At 35.7% G+C, this 13351-nt stretch overlaps 1 protein-coding gene and 1 non-coding gene across 3 annotated transcripts; both read left to right on the forward strand.

Annotated features, from left to right (window-relative positions):
- Positions 1-417: 417 nt before the first annotated feature.
- On the forward strand, positions 418-13333 carry LOC145230712 (ATP-dependent RNA helicase DHX58-like). 2 transcript variants are annotated; one of them, XM_080096219.1, is made up of 18 exons: positions 418-681; positions 1943-2065; positions 2666-2770; positions 4469-4576; positions 4699-4899; positions 5348-5474; positions 6027-6158; positions 6804-6948; positions 8758-8923; positions 9178-9288; positions 9645-9790; positions 9927-10056; positions 10385-10612; positions 11053-11220; positions 11573-11727; positions 11897-12040; positions 12407-12528; positions 12590-13333. In XM_080096219.1, exons 1-18 carry the CDS (start codon positions 534-536, stop codon positions 12810-12812), a joined length of 2682 nt encoding a protein of 893 aa, XP_079952345.1. In that variant the 5' UTR covers positions 418-533; the 3' UTR covers positions 12813-13333. The 2 variants fall into 2 exon arrangements, with proteins under 2 accessions (XP_079952345.1, XP_079952346.1); XM_080096220.1 differs by having other exon boundaries at positions 12574-12705.
- On the forward strand, positions 6517-6590 carry Trnas-gga (transfer RNA serine (anticodon GGA)). Its single transcript has one exon. It is a non-coding gene; the product is annotated as a tRNA-Ser (tRNA).
- Positions 13334-13351: the final 18 nt, after the last annotated feature.

A 13351-nucleotide genomic window follows, 5' to 3' on the forward strand; every position in this document is an offset into this window, starting at 1 on the left:
AAGAAAACCTGGTGTCAATTTATTTAAATCCCACCACCGTCGTTCATTTTAATCTCACTTACAGCTCTTTCTCCTCTTGAAGGCAATGCGCACATACAAGTGATTTGGAACCTCAGAAGACATTGCTGTCACTTAATTAATGTTGAAAATTAGCCAAAAAGTTCTTGCTAAACGTAGGTGCCGTTTTGAGTTGCATTTGCAAATAGTTGTGTGAATTGATTTCTATGAATAGCTTTCGGAAACAAAACCTTGGTTTTTACAAGGGGACTGTCCCTAGATCGATACAAATAATAATATAAAGTTGGCGAAAAAGCAAATCTATCCCACACTTTGACCTCAAATAAGTACTTTACAGTCTCACATTTAGTATTTAGAGGATAAATATATTTGTAAAGCACCGTACCTTTATATTTTGCCCCTTAATATTTTCACAGATTGCTGACATCAGGTTTATTTTGTCATGTGACGTTTTTACTTCCCCTTTTCTAAACATGTAGTTGTTAAAAGTTGCGGAGTAGCACAAGTGAGCAACGATGGCTGATGAGGGACAACTGCTGTCGTATTTCCACACTTATGTGGCAAGCATCAGAAGGCACCTCCCCTACATTTGCTGTTATGTTCAGTCCTTCCACGTTGACATGTTGGTCAATGTTTTAGCTGCTGAAGATACCATAACTCAAGGTTTGTGCCTGTTTTGTTTGGTGGCATTTCAATCGCTTGGTTTCTGAAATACAATGCCTGTCAGTTCATGCACAATGCTAAGCTTTCAGTTACTTAATATCATCAATGCCACACAGTGTCAGGTTAAGCTTTTTGGGGCACAAGTGTATAGTGTATACAGTGATAGCAAGTGGTGGGATTCAATTATTTTTCAGCCAGTTATATCACAAAAGTCATATTTTTCAGCCGGTTCTGTTACAAATGTCTATTAACAGTAACCAGTAATGCTAACCGGTTCGCTGATCTCATAAAATTTCGTGAGGGTGATAGCTTATTAGTGGCGAACCTGAAAGCTGAAATTATTGTTACACTGCTGCAATATTTATATCCATAGAAGACATACAATGGCACGGGGAAAAAAATAGGCAATAAATTTAGTGGTTCCCTAGTCCCTACATTTATTCTCCTAAGCATGTTTGCCCAATGGTTCCTTTAGTACAGTGGTTCTTAACCTTTTCATAGTCACGGACCCCTTTTATGAATTTTGTAAGTCTGCGGACCCCCAATGCAATTTACCATAAGTCTTTTTATGTTTCACGTTTCTTGCATTATACCCTATTATGCTTTTGAAGCATTTAAATCTGCTTTTACAGTCCTTTAAAATCAACGACGTTTCTGTATTGTAGTGGCCAACGCAACGAATTGATAATATTTTTGGTAAATATAACTTCACAAATCACTTGTCCTATGAAGTCTATTGTCCATGTGTGTTATGATGTCACAATAGGAAGGCAATCACAAAAAGTAATTGTTCTTGGCATAATTAAGGTGTAATAAACAGCGTGCACGCATATGCAGGATTGTAAAAACGGTTGAGAAACTTAAAAATACTCTTCTGTTGGTTAATGCTACTTAACATATTCCCCTCCGTGGACCCCCTGAAACCATCTCACGGACCCCTTGGGGGCCACGAACCCCAGGTTGAGAACCACTGCTCTAGTACGATGGATGAAATTAAATTGGTTCTGCTTTTGAAACATTTTACATGTGTAGTTTATTTTATGTAGTACCTGTTAACATACTGCTGTTTCAAATATGATATTAATCAATGTGTAGTTTATTTTATGTAGTACCCGTTAACATACTGCTGTTTCAAATATGATATCAATCAATGTGTAGTTTATTTTATGTAGTACCCGTTAACATACTGCTGTTTCAAATATGATATTAATCAATTCTATTACAAAATTAACTGCTTTTTATCTTTGTTTGTGTTTTTTAGAAAGTTTTGAAGAATTAGCGAAATCTCCCGATGGAGAAAAAGCGAAAGTTTTGTTCGATCAACTGTTGATGTTGCAAAGTCCAATCTGGTGCCAAACTGTTTTGCAGATGATGAGACAAATGGGTGAATTGTTTGTTATAATTGACAAGAAACTGAAAGCCATTGCTTTGTGGGTTAAAATGTAGCTACTTTGGGGTAACAGTGATTTTGTAAACACCCTGGCGATTGCAAAAACCAAAGCACAATGGTTGTATGATTTTGTACTAGTGTATGATTTTGTTCGGTGAATTTTGGTGAGCTTTTCACTTGTCAATGATTTTTGCTCATTATTTTGATTTTTTTATTTCCACAGCGACAATTTCTACTTTAAATAACTCATTTACCAACATGATTTTGGGTATATTGATGAATAATTGTTATATTTTGCTTTTATATATAATTGTTTGCAATGAGTCCTCCCTCCGGCTGCCTGTTTTAATGCAAGTCTGTTGAATTTCATTTTCTACTTATGCCTTTGGTGACTTCAAATTAGTTCAACTCGTCTAAAACCAGTTGGTTGGAGCAAAGCCGCTTAAGTTTTTTGCTCAGGGAAACACAAGCGACTGAGATCGGAATTAATCACTTGGAACAAAATTACTTTTGTTTGCTGGTGATCTGTGGTTCCACTCTGCCTCCCAGTGTTGGAATAATCTAAAATTTTTCTTGATAACGGATGTTTTTCAGGACTAGATGAGGTTGTTGATGTTATTGAGGGAATTAAGATTCAGCCAGCAATGGCTATCCCGGAAATCGCTGAGTCATCAAAGTCAAGTCATCAGAATGTCAAAGGTAAACAAACTTAATTTAATATAGTACCACATACACATAGAAGTAATACAAATTAAAATTGAAGTGGATTTCTTCGTATAAAGTTTCAAAACTTTTCACTAGATAAGAAACTCTTTAAGTCTGGGAACCACTGGATTAATGCATCTTACAGTTTGTTGCTCATGTCAGTGATTTTCAACCGGTGTTCTGTGGAATACTAATGTCCCGTGAAAGATCGTCAGGAATTCAATGATAAATTTGTTAGTTTGACTGATGTTCCATAGAATAGAGATAAAAAATCTCTGTTTTAATACAATACTAAGATAAATAACGGAGACCAGCTGATTCGCTATAATGCCTTTAATAGGCCTGGCGTACTGTGAATTTTAACACAATGGGCGTAAATAGAATGTTCAATTGTGATTTGCTTCATTTATTGTTGTGTAACAATAAGACTGATTGTGTAATAATAAAACACCTGAATCACTGGTAAAATTGCTCAGGGTTGGTGCTATTTAAGTTTGGGTGAGCTTAAGTAATAATTAGGGCAATTATTTTTTGACCTAAAAAACGAAAAATTTTGACCTACAAATTGAAAATTTTGACAAATTTTGACCTTAAAAAACTTTTTTTTGACAAAATTTTGACCTATGAAGAATTCAAGTAGTTAAATTACGCATTATTGTACAAAAAGTTCAAAAAATATGGCTAGGCTAATCTAACTAGAGTGAAATAATGTGCAAAAGTCTAACAGAAGGGCAAAAATCTGAACATAGACCTAACCTATTCTGAAAAGGGAATGAGCTAATTAAAAATCACTGCCAAAAAACTGCAGCTAAGACACAACGAAAATTATTCAATACATTTGTATAAACGAAAGATACATGAAGTATCTAAAGCAAAACCGAAGCAAGAGCTGCACCTAACCTGCAGCTGCCGTAAAATGACTTGGGACCTACCAAAATTTTGCACGTTTTGAGATGTGTTGAGCATCACGCCATATCAACCTAATTGTTTTACTCACTTGATGGTTTATGATTCGCAATAATTGGGGCAATGGGCCAATTACAACAGTATAAAGTAGGCTACAAGGTGTAAAACGAATAGTTTGATGGCAGTGCAACCTCTACAACACCACGACAATGCAGTTTGTAAACAATTTTAACTTTGTAAAAAAATTTGACTTTGTAAACAATTTTGACAATTTTTGACCTATTCTAAAAATTTTGACAAAATTTTGACTTTTTTTGACAAGTCAAAAAATATTTGCCCCAGTAATAATATAACAAACCCTGTACCTGTATATAAGGGATAGGATAATTTTTTGATGTTAAGCCAAAATAAAAACCCTGAATCGCAGGACAGCTATTGCTGGGCGAAAATCCCCTTTAGGTATAACATTAGTTTTATTGTTATGTTTTTGTATGACCTCACACTAACCTAAATGGCATTATATAAGCTTTTTCATCTGTTTCAGCGATTGCCTGGTGTATTTGATTTAGCGGTTTCTGTGATTTAGCATTTTAGTTTAGTCCTGGGCTTGTTTGTTTTATTGCATAACAAAGTCGCATTCCTCAACATTATATTTAATACAGTGTTCTGAGGCTCAAAAGGTTGAAAAACATTGCCTTATGTGAGACAGACCTAAAAATGTAGTAACTTGATTTGTGTAGGTTTTCAGTCATTAACACAATGTTCTTTAGTCTATTATATTTCCAGAGCTACATAATGTTAGTGATGTCACTACAGCAATGAAGCCGCTACCGTTGGCAACCATGTCACTATTTGCTGAACCAGCAAGAACCGATTCCTTCAAGAAGTTTGAAGGTATTATTTCTTAACTCAGTTTATTAGATAAGACCACTTGGGAACCAAACATATTGTCCTTGTATGCTAAATGTTTATCATGTTATCTCATGGTAAAAAAAAAACGTGTTTGTTTTTGTCAGCTGAGTTTTTTGAGACTCTTGACTCAGACTCATCAGGAAGTTATAACGTCTGTGAAGATTCTGATTTGAATGCTTTGGATGATGAGAGCAGTGGTGGAAATGAGAGCAGAGGTGGAAATGAACTCAAACTGAGGAGATACCAGTTGGAACTTGCAGAACCAGCGTTGACGGGAGAGAATTGTGTGATTGTCGCACCAACAGGTTGGTTTGTTTCATCACAGTGGGTGACAATGTAATTTCCTATATTGGGTCACAAGTCACTCATATGCCTATAGTCAGTTGTAAATGTTTGTGTTTACACTTGGTGTCTGTCTCAGCCCGCACTAAGGTGACCTTGAGTTTAAACCAAGGGCCACTTAACCAGGGCAAAAGATCTGACTTCATTTCATAGAAACAAACCTTGCCGTACCCTAACCCTGTGACGAAAAACTTTCTTTCTAAAAACATTGTAATAGATGGTAATGCAGTAGTAACAATTGAGAGTTTCTGGCTTAAATCAACACTTATACAAAAAAGGCCACCACTTATTCGTGCTTATTACACATGGTGTACCAACATGCCATGACAGTAGAGATTCTGATTTATACAGTGATTGCAAAGGGCTTGCTCTACACACATACTTTACTGATTAATCTTATTCACTGTGTAGGATGTGGAAAAACTTTTGTGGCTCTTCATATCGCTTTGGAGCATCTGGTGAGAAGAAAAGGAAGAAAAGTTGTTTTTCTTGTTCATAAAGTTCCACTGGTTCAGCAGCAGTTTGATCTGTTTAAAAGGTGGGTGAATGTTCCAACTGTTCATAACATAACCACTTGCTCCTGATTCATACAATCACTTGTCCATAACACTTGTACCTGAAATCCCTTTTCTCCTTACTGCCGATGCTAAGCTTTATTTTAGCTTATTTTGCATCTTTAACTGGCAGAGATAGCAGCAATAGTTAAAAAACAGAGCAATACAATTTGTTCCTTATACATAAGCTCTTTGGCAGTATTGTTTGACAAAGGTATATATATGACCATCTTTTTACACATATTCTAATTTATTTTAGTAGTGAAAATAACGGCCCAAATAGACATAAAAAGTGGCATGCTCTATTTTTCTCAAACATTTTGGCAAATGCTCATGCCATCATCAGTGATATCAAAATAAAGCTTGTCATTTTTTCTGTCTATTTGGGCCATTATATTCACTATTAAACTTATGAACAGATCTGTTCATAGTGTTCTAATTCTCATTTTTTCAAAACAACATTTGCACAATAAGAGAAATCACGTCTTTAGGACAGGGACATAATTCAAATAGTCCTCAGTCCATTTGCTTTGCAGATTTATTTCGCCGAAAGGGTTCGATGTGGAACAACTGTCAAGTGCAAATTCAACAAGCACTCCAGCAGTGAAATTGATCAAAAGCATTCAGGTTTTGGTGATGACTCATCAAATATTACTCACCACATTGAAGTAAGTGACTCAGTACTTCTGTTGCTTTGGATTAGTATAGTGCATTTGAAATTTATGATGTTTACATAATTCTAGTGCTGAAAAACTTAGTAGTATGCCTGGCCGAATCAGAATCAGCCGGTCACCAAGCATTCCTATATATGGCAAGGCATGTGCTAGGTCTAATGTACAGTGATTTTAAATGAGTGTACCATTATCTCTGGTCTACATGAATGCTTCATGGCTGATACCAGTAATGATCTGTTCATCTTTGCTGATCAATTGTGAATCTGGCGATCCCTAACTACAAAGCTGACATGTGTAGCATACAAGGCAGGCAGCGGTGCCTGTGATCGACTTTCGGCGGATTCTCCACTGAGCCTGTGTAGCTCAGTTGGTAGAGTGCGAGTCCCGGAAAGACTCCTGTCGTGGGTTCGAATCCCACCGCAGGCTAGATTTTTCTAACCTATATGCTTTGCCATATAGTGGTGAATGCTTGATGACCGGCAGATTCGGTATTACGCCTTCAATGGGCCTAGTGTGCAATGATTTATATATTAGTGTGTCATGATCGCTGGTCTATATGAAAGCTTCACAGCAGATCCCAGTATTGAATTTGTTCTCAATTTTTGTAAACTCACTCAACTTTCTGTTTTAATCTGACAGAGAAGAGAGTCCAGAATTGCTGCATGAAATAAGTTTGTTGATATTCGACGAGTGTCATCACACCATGAAGAATCATCCCTACAACGATATCATGAGAATTTATCTCAAGAAAAAAGCTGAAGGAACGCAACAAAACTTTCCCCAGGTTTAAAACTATGTGTTATTCAGATTCTGATGCTTTTGATTAAAGACAATTTGTTTATTTATTGTTTTTACTGATGAAGATACTGTTGTTTTACTGTTTTTACATTTCTTAGCTTTATTACCTTTATGGTTTTCATAGCAACAACCAAATCTATTGTGTATTCATTTTTTTAAGCTCAATTTAAGAAAAAGGTTTTTTAATGGCTCTTTTCTCTGTCAATTAAGCGAAGACATTGACACAATATAGTCTAAACTTTAAAGTCACAACAATTTTAACCTAACTAATTATGGGTCCCCTTCCCTGAAGGGGACACATATTGTTTTTGTCCGTATTTTTGTTTCTTTCTTCTTTTTTCTGTCTAACGCTGGTTTGTAACGGTCGTTTGGTAAAGAAAGAGTGCTTCAAATTTATTCAAATTTTGACATATGTTAGTTATTAAACCAAACTTGATCCTCCAGAAGTTTGACCGCGAATTACGCAGCGGTTCACCCACAGGCCCCCGAAACGTAAAATTTTTAACGCTGGTTTGTAACGCTCGTTTGGTAAAGAAAGAGTGCTTCAAATTTATTCAAATTTCGACACATGTTAGTTATTAATCCAAACTTGATCCTCCAGAAGTTTGACCGCGAATTACGCAGCGGTTCACCCACAGGCCCCCGAAATGTGCATGTGTCTAACGCTCGTTTGGTCAAAAAAGACACTGTAGGCAGAAGTACCAAGAGAGTAACTCACTGGTTTACGATAGCAGGAGGGCTCAGCTTGACGTCGGACAGACGTTTTACGAGACGTCGTTTCGGTGATTAGAAATCAGCTGTTTTGCACAGCAATGCTATTTCGTTTTATTAAGTTATCACTCACAATTTCAGTTTTGGCAAAGGTTTCACACCTATGACGTGATTTAAACCTAATAAGCGTGCTTCGGTTTCGTACATGTCAAGCAAAACTGTGTTAATCAAAATAAAACTTTAAATGCTCGTTGTCAGGTTGGCCGCCGCATGATCACAGGTTACTTAAAGTCAACTAGTAGGTATTACTAACACAGTTTAAAACTTTCTTTCGTCATAACGTAGCGTTTTTTTGCAATCAATTTAGAGATCAATACTCAAGGCATGTATAAATTAGGTTAAACAGTGTTGTTGGACATTAAGGACGGCGTGTTATTGAAAACGGTGTCAAAAGGTCAAACAGTCGTTTGGCGTGTGCACCCTGAGAGGTTACTACAGGTCAATGGTACTCATTTTGCGAAACAAAGTTAAATGAAAAACAATTTGTTATGTATAGATACACTTGTAAATTGCTTTTTAATTTAAAGTGTCTGTAACACAACTGTTACAGCTTTCAAGAAAAAATTGTGTTTAAAACCTGACCTTGGATGACAATATCTGGGTCAAAGCAAGAGAATCAATTGACATTATTTTTTTCGTTCTTTTTTAATGTTTTTGTAATTATATGACAATAATAGTGCAAAAAGAATACGAACAAAAATTTTTTATTGTTGGGTTAATGCTTTCTAAAAATTTGTCCTTAAAAATCTAAAAATCACCGCAACGTTTGTTTACCGTAAATCCGCACAAACACGCGTGTGGGGACCCATTAGTTTTTGTTTACAAAAACAATCATATGTGTAGATCAAATGACGTGTATAGTAAATTGGTAAATATCATATAGAATATATAAAATGGAAGTATACCAGAAAGCTACCCTTCTAGTTTTTATCACTTTTTTGATTTGTATGTGAAGATGACACAACTTTGTCATGGCTTTAAAGTAGCAACAAATACACAGAATTGAAATATTCTGATTTTGCAGATTGTCGGCTTAACAGCATCTCCAGGTTCAGGAAAATCAAACAGCGTCGAACAAGGCTGCAAACATATCTTTAAGCTTCTTGCAAATTTGGATGCAAAAATTCCACCAGTTCAAGTGAAGGAAAATCGTGAAGAGCTCTCAGCTTTTACTACAAACGAAGACTTCGGTATGAACAGATTTCTGTGTTGCATAGTTTATGATTTCTGTGTTTCAGAGTTTATGATTTCTTTGTTGCGAAGTTTATTTCTGAAGTCAAGTTTACATGAATATTTTTCTGATAAAACTGATACTGATAATCAAATGCCTTTTAAGATACTATTAGGGCATCATTTACCCATAGTTTTACCATAATTACAAATAGTTCAGTGTTGATTTAAGTTTATTTATGTACTTAAGTAAATCTTTTGTTTTCTTCTGCAGAAACAGTTTCTGTTGACCGAAATCACCGAGATCAGTTCACGACTAGAATCCAACATATAATGCAAAGGATCGAAAAACAAATTAAAGACAAGATCGAACAAAATGAGAATGGTAGAGATTTGTTGTAATGTATTGATGTACATGTCAAGCTTGTTTTTTATAATCTTAGCAAAAAAATCAGAGCCAGTATATTTGTGTAAAACATAACAACGTTTCGACAAGTGCTATTGTCATCATCAGGTTATAAGAATTAAAGCGACAGAAAGCATGCAACTAGGTAACGCACAAATGTAAAAAGCACAACATGAAGTAAAAGGTAAAAGCAATTAAACAGAGATAAAATAAAACACATGCGGAAAGGTTGCAAACGGGTTTACCCGAGGCAAGGCCCGACCACTACATTGGCTCTGTTTTTTTTGGCTCAGATTGTTCAAAACTGTGATTAATGTACCTTGTTCTTTTTATAGTTTTGGAAAACTTTTATTTCAATGTCCCTGACAGACGAGGACAACCAGTCTATGAAAATGAAGTTATTGCTTTTAGAGAAAAAAGCAAACTACTTGAGGAACATGAACTTTCACACCATTTTCAGATTTATGCAAACCATCTTAAAGTATGTGAAGTCAGTTTTATTTTGTGGATATATATCTTTAATATATTATGGATAACTCTTGCACATAATTTATTGGGACCACATTTGCAATTTTCATAAACCTGAGAGGTCAAAAATTGAAATTTTCCTGTGTCAGGTTTACAATGATGCACTTCTGATAAACGAACACGTCCGAGAATCCGATGCAATTAAATACATTGAGGAAAATTTGTTTCAAACATTCCACGACGTTGAGATGAAACTCAGAGAACTCTATGACAAGAGTGGTATGACATCGTGGTTTTTAACTTCTGTTTTATATTATGGAATCTAAAGCTAAAATCACCCAAACAAAAGTTTGTATGTTTATATTATTAAGCGAGGACTTTTGCTATAAGGCGGGAAAAACAAAACATTTGCTTTCTGAACATATATAATATTAAATACTATCTTGGGATATATCAATAAAAAACTTTGCTAGTACAAATTTTTCCCTGGTTTATGGCTGCTCTAAACCAATTTTATGCCTGGATATCTTGTTATGGTTTATGAATGTTTTTTGGCTCTTGGCAGAGTTAGTCCTAATGTAATTACCAACTTCATTATTTTTTTTAGAAATATCGAAACTGGCGCAAAACACCCCCAGTCCACTGCTACAGAAGCTCATAGAAAGCATACATCAAAATTTCTCATCCAATCCCAATTCTCGTTGTATTATCTTTGCACGAACGAGGGACATCGCAACTTCACTGGTGACTTGTCTCGCTGATTCACAACCACTGATGGAATTTAATCTCAATCCTGATTATTTGACGGGATCCGGCGCAAAAAACTCCCAGGGAGGTAAAATGCTTTGATTCAATGATTTTGTTTTAAACTCACTTTTTAAGACAAAATTTCTGTTTGATATGCTTGAAGACAGTGGTGGGATTTAAATTTTTTGTCAGCCGGTTCTATCACAAAAGTCATATTTTTCTGCCAGTTCTGTTACAAAAAGTCCATTGACAGTAACCAGTAATGCTAACCGGTTTACTGATCTCATAAAACTGCATGAGACGGTTCTATGGAACCGGTGCGAACCGGCTGAATCCCACCACTGGTTGAAGACCATAGATTTTCATGTTAATTGTGAAATTAAACCATAGTTTTATCCACACAACAATGTTTCAACTGTAAATGGACAACTTCCCTAAGAGCCCCCAAAAAGTTCAGTATAGTTTTGGGGTAAAACGGTTAAAGTAACTCAATACGACTTCAGCCTAAAAGGTCAAGTTTATTTAAAGGTCTTACCAAGCCTCTACAAGACGACAAACTGAAAAGATTCCGAGATGGTAAAAGCAAAGTGATGATTGCAACTTCGATTGCTGATGAAGGGATTGATATTAAAGAATGCAATCTTGTGATCACGTACAACCATTGCAGCAGCGAAATCGCACAAGTGCAGAGAAAAGGTGCTAATATATGGTAGTTTTGTTTAGAAAAACAGAACAGCATGAAGGATAGACACATTTGGCCACATGTTACCTGTCTTTATTATTAAACTTGGACACTAAAACATAAATTGAGTGATTGATTGATTGACCACGATTTGTGCTCTGTATTTACAAACAACACCAACAAGCATACTATGTTGACAAAACAATCCAATACCTCTCACTAACTCAAGTAACTGACAAGTTGCAAAAAGCTGAATTCCCTAAACATGTTTTTGTGGATTGAACCAGTTTTCAAATCATTGCTTGGCCTGATCTGGATCAAAAACAATATTGCAGACATAACACTTTTGTTGTCTTCCATCCCCAGGTCGTGGACGAGCTAAGCAGAGCAAAATGTTCATTCTTGCTTATAGTGATCACCACTATATTGAACGAGAGCGTCTGAACAGGGATAGAAATGAATTGACTCGCCAAACTCTTGAATATCTTCAAACTATTGACCGAAGAAAAATTTTGTCAGAGGTACAAAGCAGGAAAAAGTTGTTGAATATATTGACTAAAAAAACAAAACATAAAAAACTTACCAAAGTTAGTAAATAAGACTACCAATGACTAACCATAAAAAAAACTTTTTAACCAAAGTCATGAAAGGAGACAACCAATCGTTTAACTTGTATTTATAATTTAATAGATTGAGGAAATCCAAGAGAAAAATTCCAAGGTTGATGTTCCCACCACTAGTGGTCAGCAGAGAACAGATGAAATTTGGAAACTTTCGTGCAGCAAATGCAGAAGAGAAGTGACATCATCAGATCAGTTCTGTAAAGTGAAACAGGTAATACTTCTTTTGTTTCAAAAAAGACTAAATTATGCTATGTTTAAGCTGCCAAGTTGACTGAGTGGTCAGTGCAACCGCCTTAGGTTCAAAACGTTGTGGGTTCTAATCCTATGTCAGTCGCTTGTGTTTCCCTGAGCAAGAAACTAAAGCGACATTGCTCCAACCCAGTGGTTCCAGATGGGTGGAACCAAATTGAAGTCATCAACTGTCTAAACCGAAAAGTGTAGCATTTTTCACTGTTGGGCTTCTTAGGTGAAAGTGTTTAAGTTTACGATGTAAGAAATAACAGTGTCTCACGATAAAGCAGAACACTAATGCTGTAGTTTTGTTAAGATATTTTATGTTTTACTTTATATTTTTCAGCATTATGTATGTGTGGACAAGGAGTTTCCATCGAAAGCACTCAAGGGCCCTTTAATGACTATCATAAAGTCATCAGAGGAACATGTGAGTGGGAAACTACAGTGCGGTGAAATAACTTGCAGGTTTGTTGCCATTTATAAGGAAAAAAATCAAAAAGTTTAAATCAGTTTGTTGCATTCACAGACAAGAATGGGGATCACAAATGATCTACAGAAATCATCTGATTTATGTTTTGGGGATAAAACACTTTGTCCTGAGTAATGGCAAGGAGACAAAAGTTGCAAAGAAGTGGAAAGATGCTCCGTTCCAAGTGGAATCATCTTATGATGACCTCATCGGCTCACAGGGGTCGGATGTTGAGATGGATGAAGACGTAGATGATGATATCTATGAGTTTGAGTTTTAAAAGTTATCTTCTGTTTATTTGCTTTATACTTCAATATAATGTTTATATTCATAGTATGCCGGATCTGTTGAAGGCATTAAACCGAATCAGGCGGTCACCAAGCATTCACCACCATATGGCATTCAGTATAACACCTTCAATGGGCCTGGCGTACTATGATTTCTGTATAAGTGTGTTGTGATCGCTGGTCTGCATGGACGCTTCAGGACTGATCCCAGTTATTCATCTATGTCCTAATGTTTATATTGTGCTTCTTTTTTCCCTGTTTCTTCTCCATGATCTTTTCATGTAAATACTTTACTAACCTAGATTGAGGGCTGATCTTTTAATGCAACAGTAATAAGTGTGTTTAACTGTCTTTTAATTATTTTTATTACATAGAATATTAGCAGCATGTTGATTTTTGTAAATTTTATTCCGATTTATATTGTATTTTCAATTTTTGCCAAACATGTTTTAAGTCCATATGCTCGACACACATTTTAACTTCAAACTATATTGAAATAAACTTTATTTCAAGATTCTTGTGTGTTTATATG

This window comes from Phallusia mammillata, chromosome 5 (genome assembly GCF_965637545.1).
Source record: "Phallusia mammillata chromosome 5, kaPhaMamm4.hap1.1, whole genome shotgun sequence".
NCBI lineage: Eukaryota > Metazoa > Chordata > Ascidiacea > Phlebobranchia > Ascidiidae > Phallusia > Phallusia mammillata.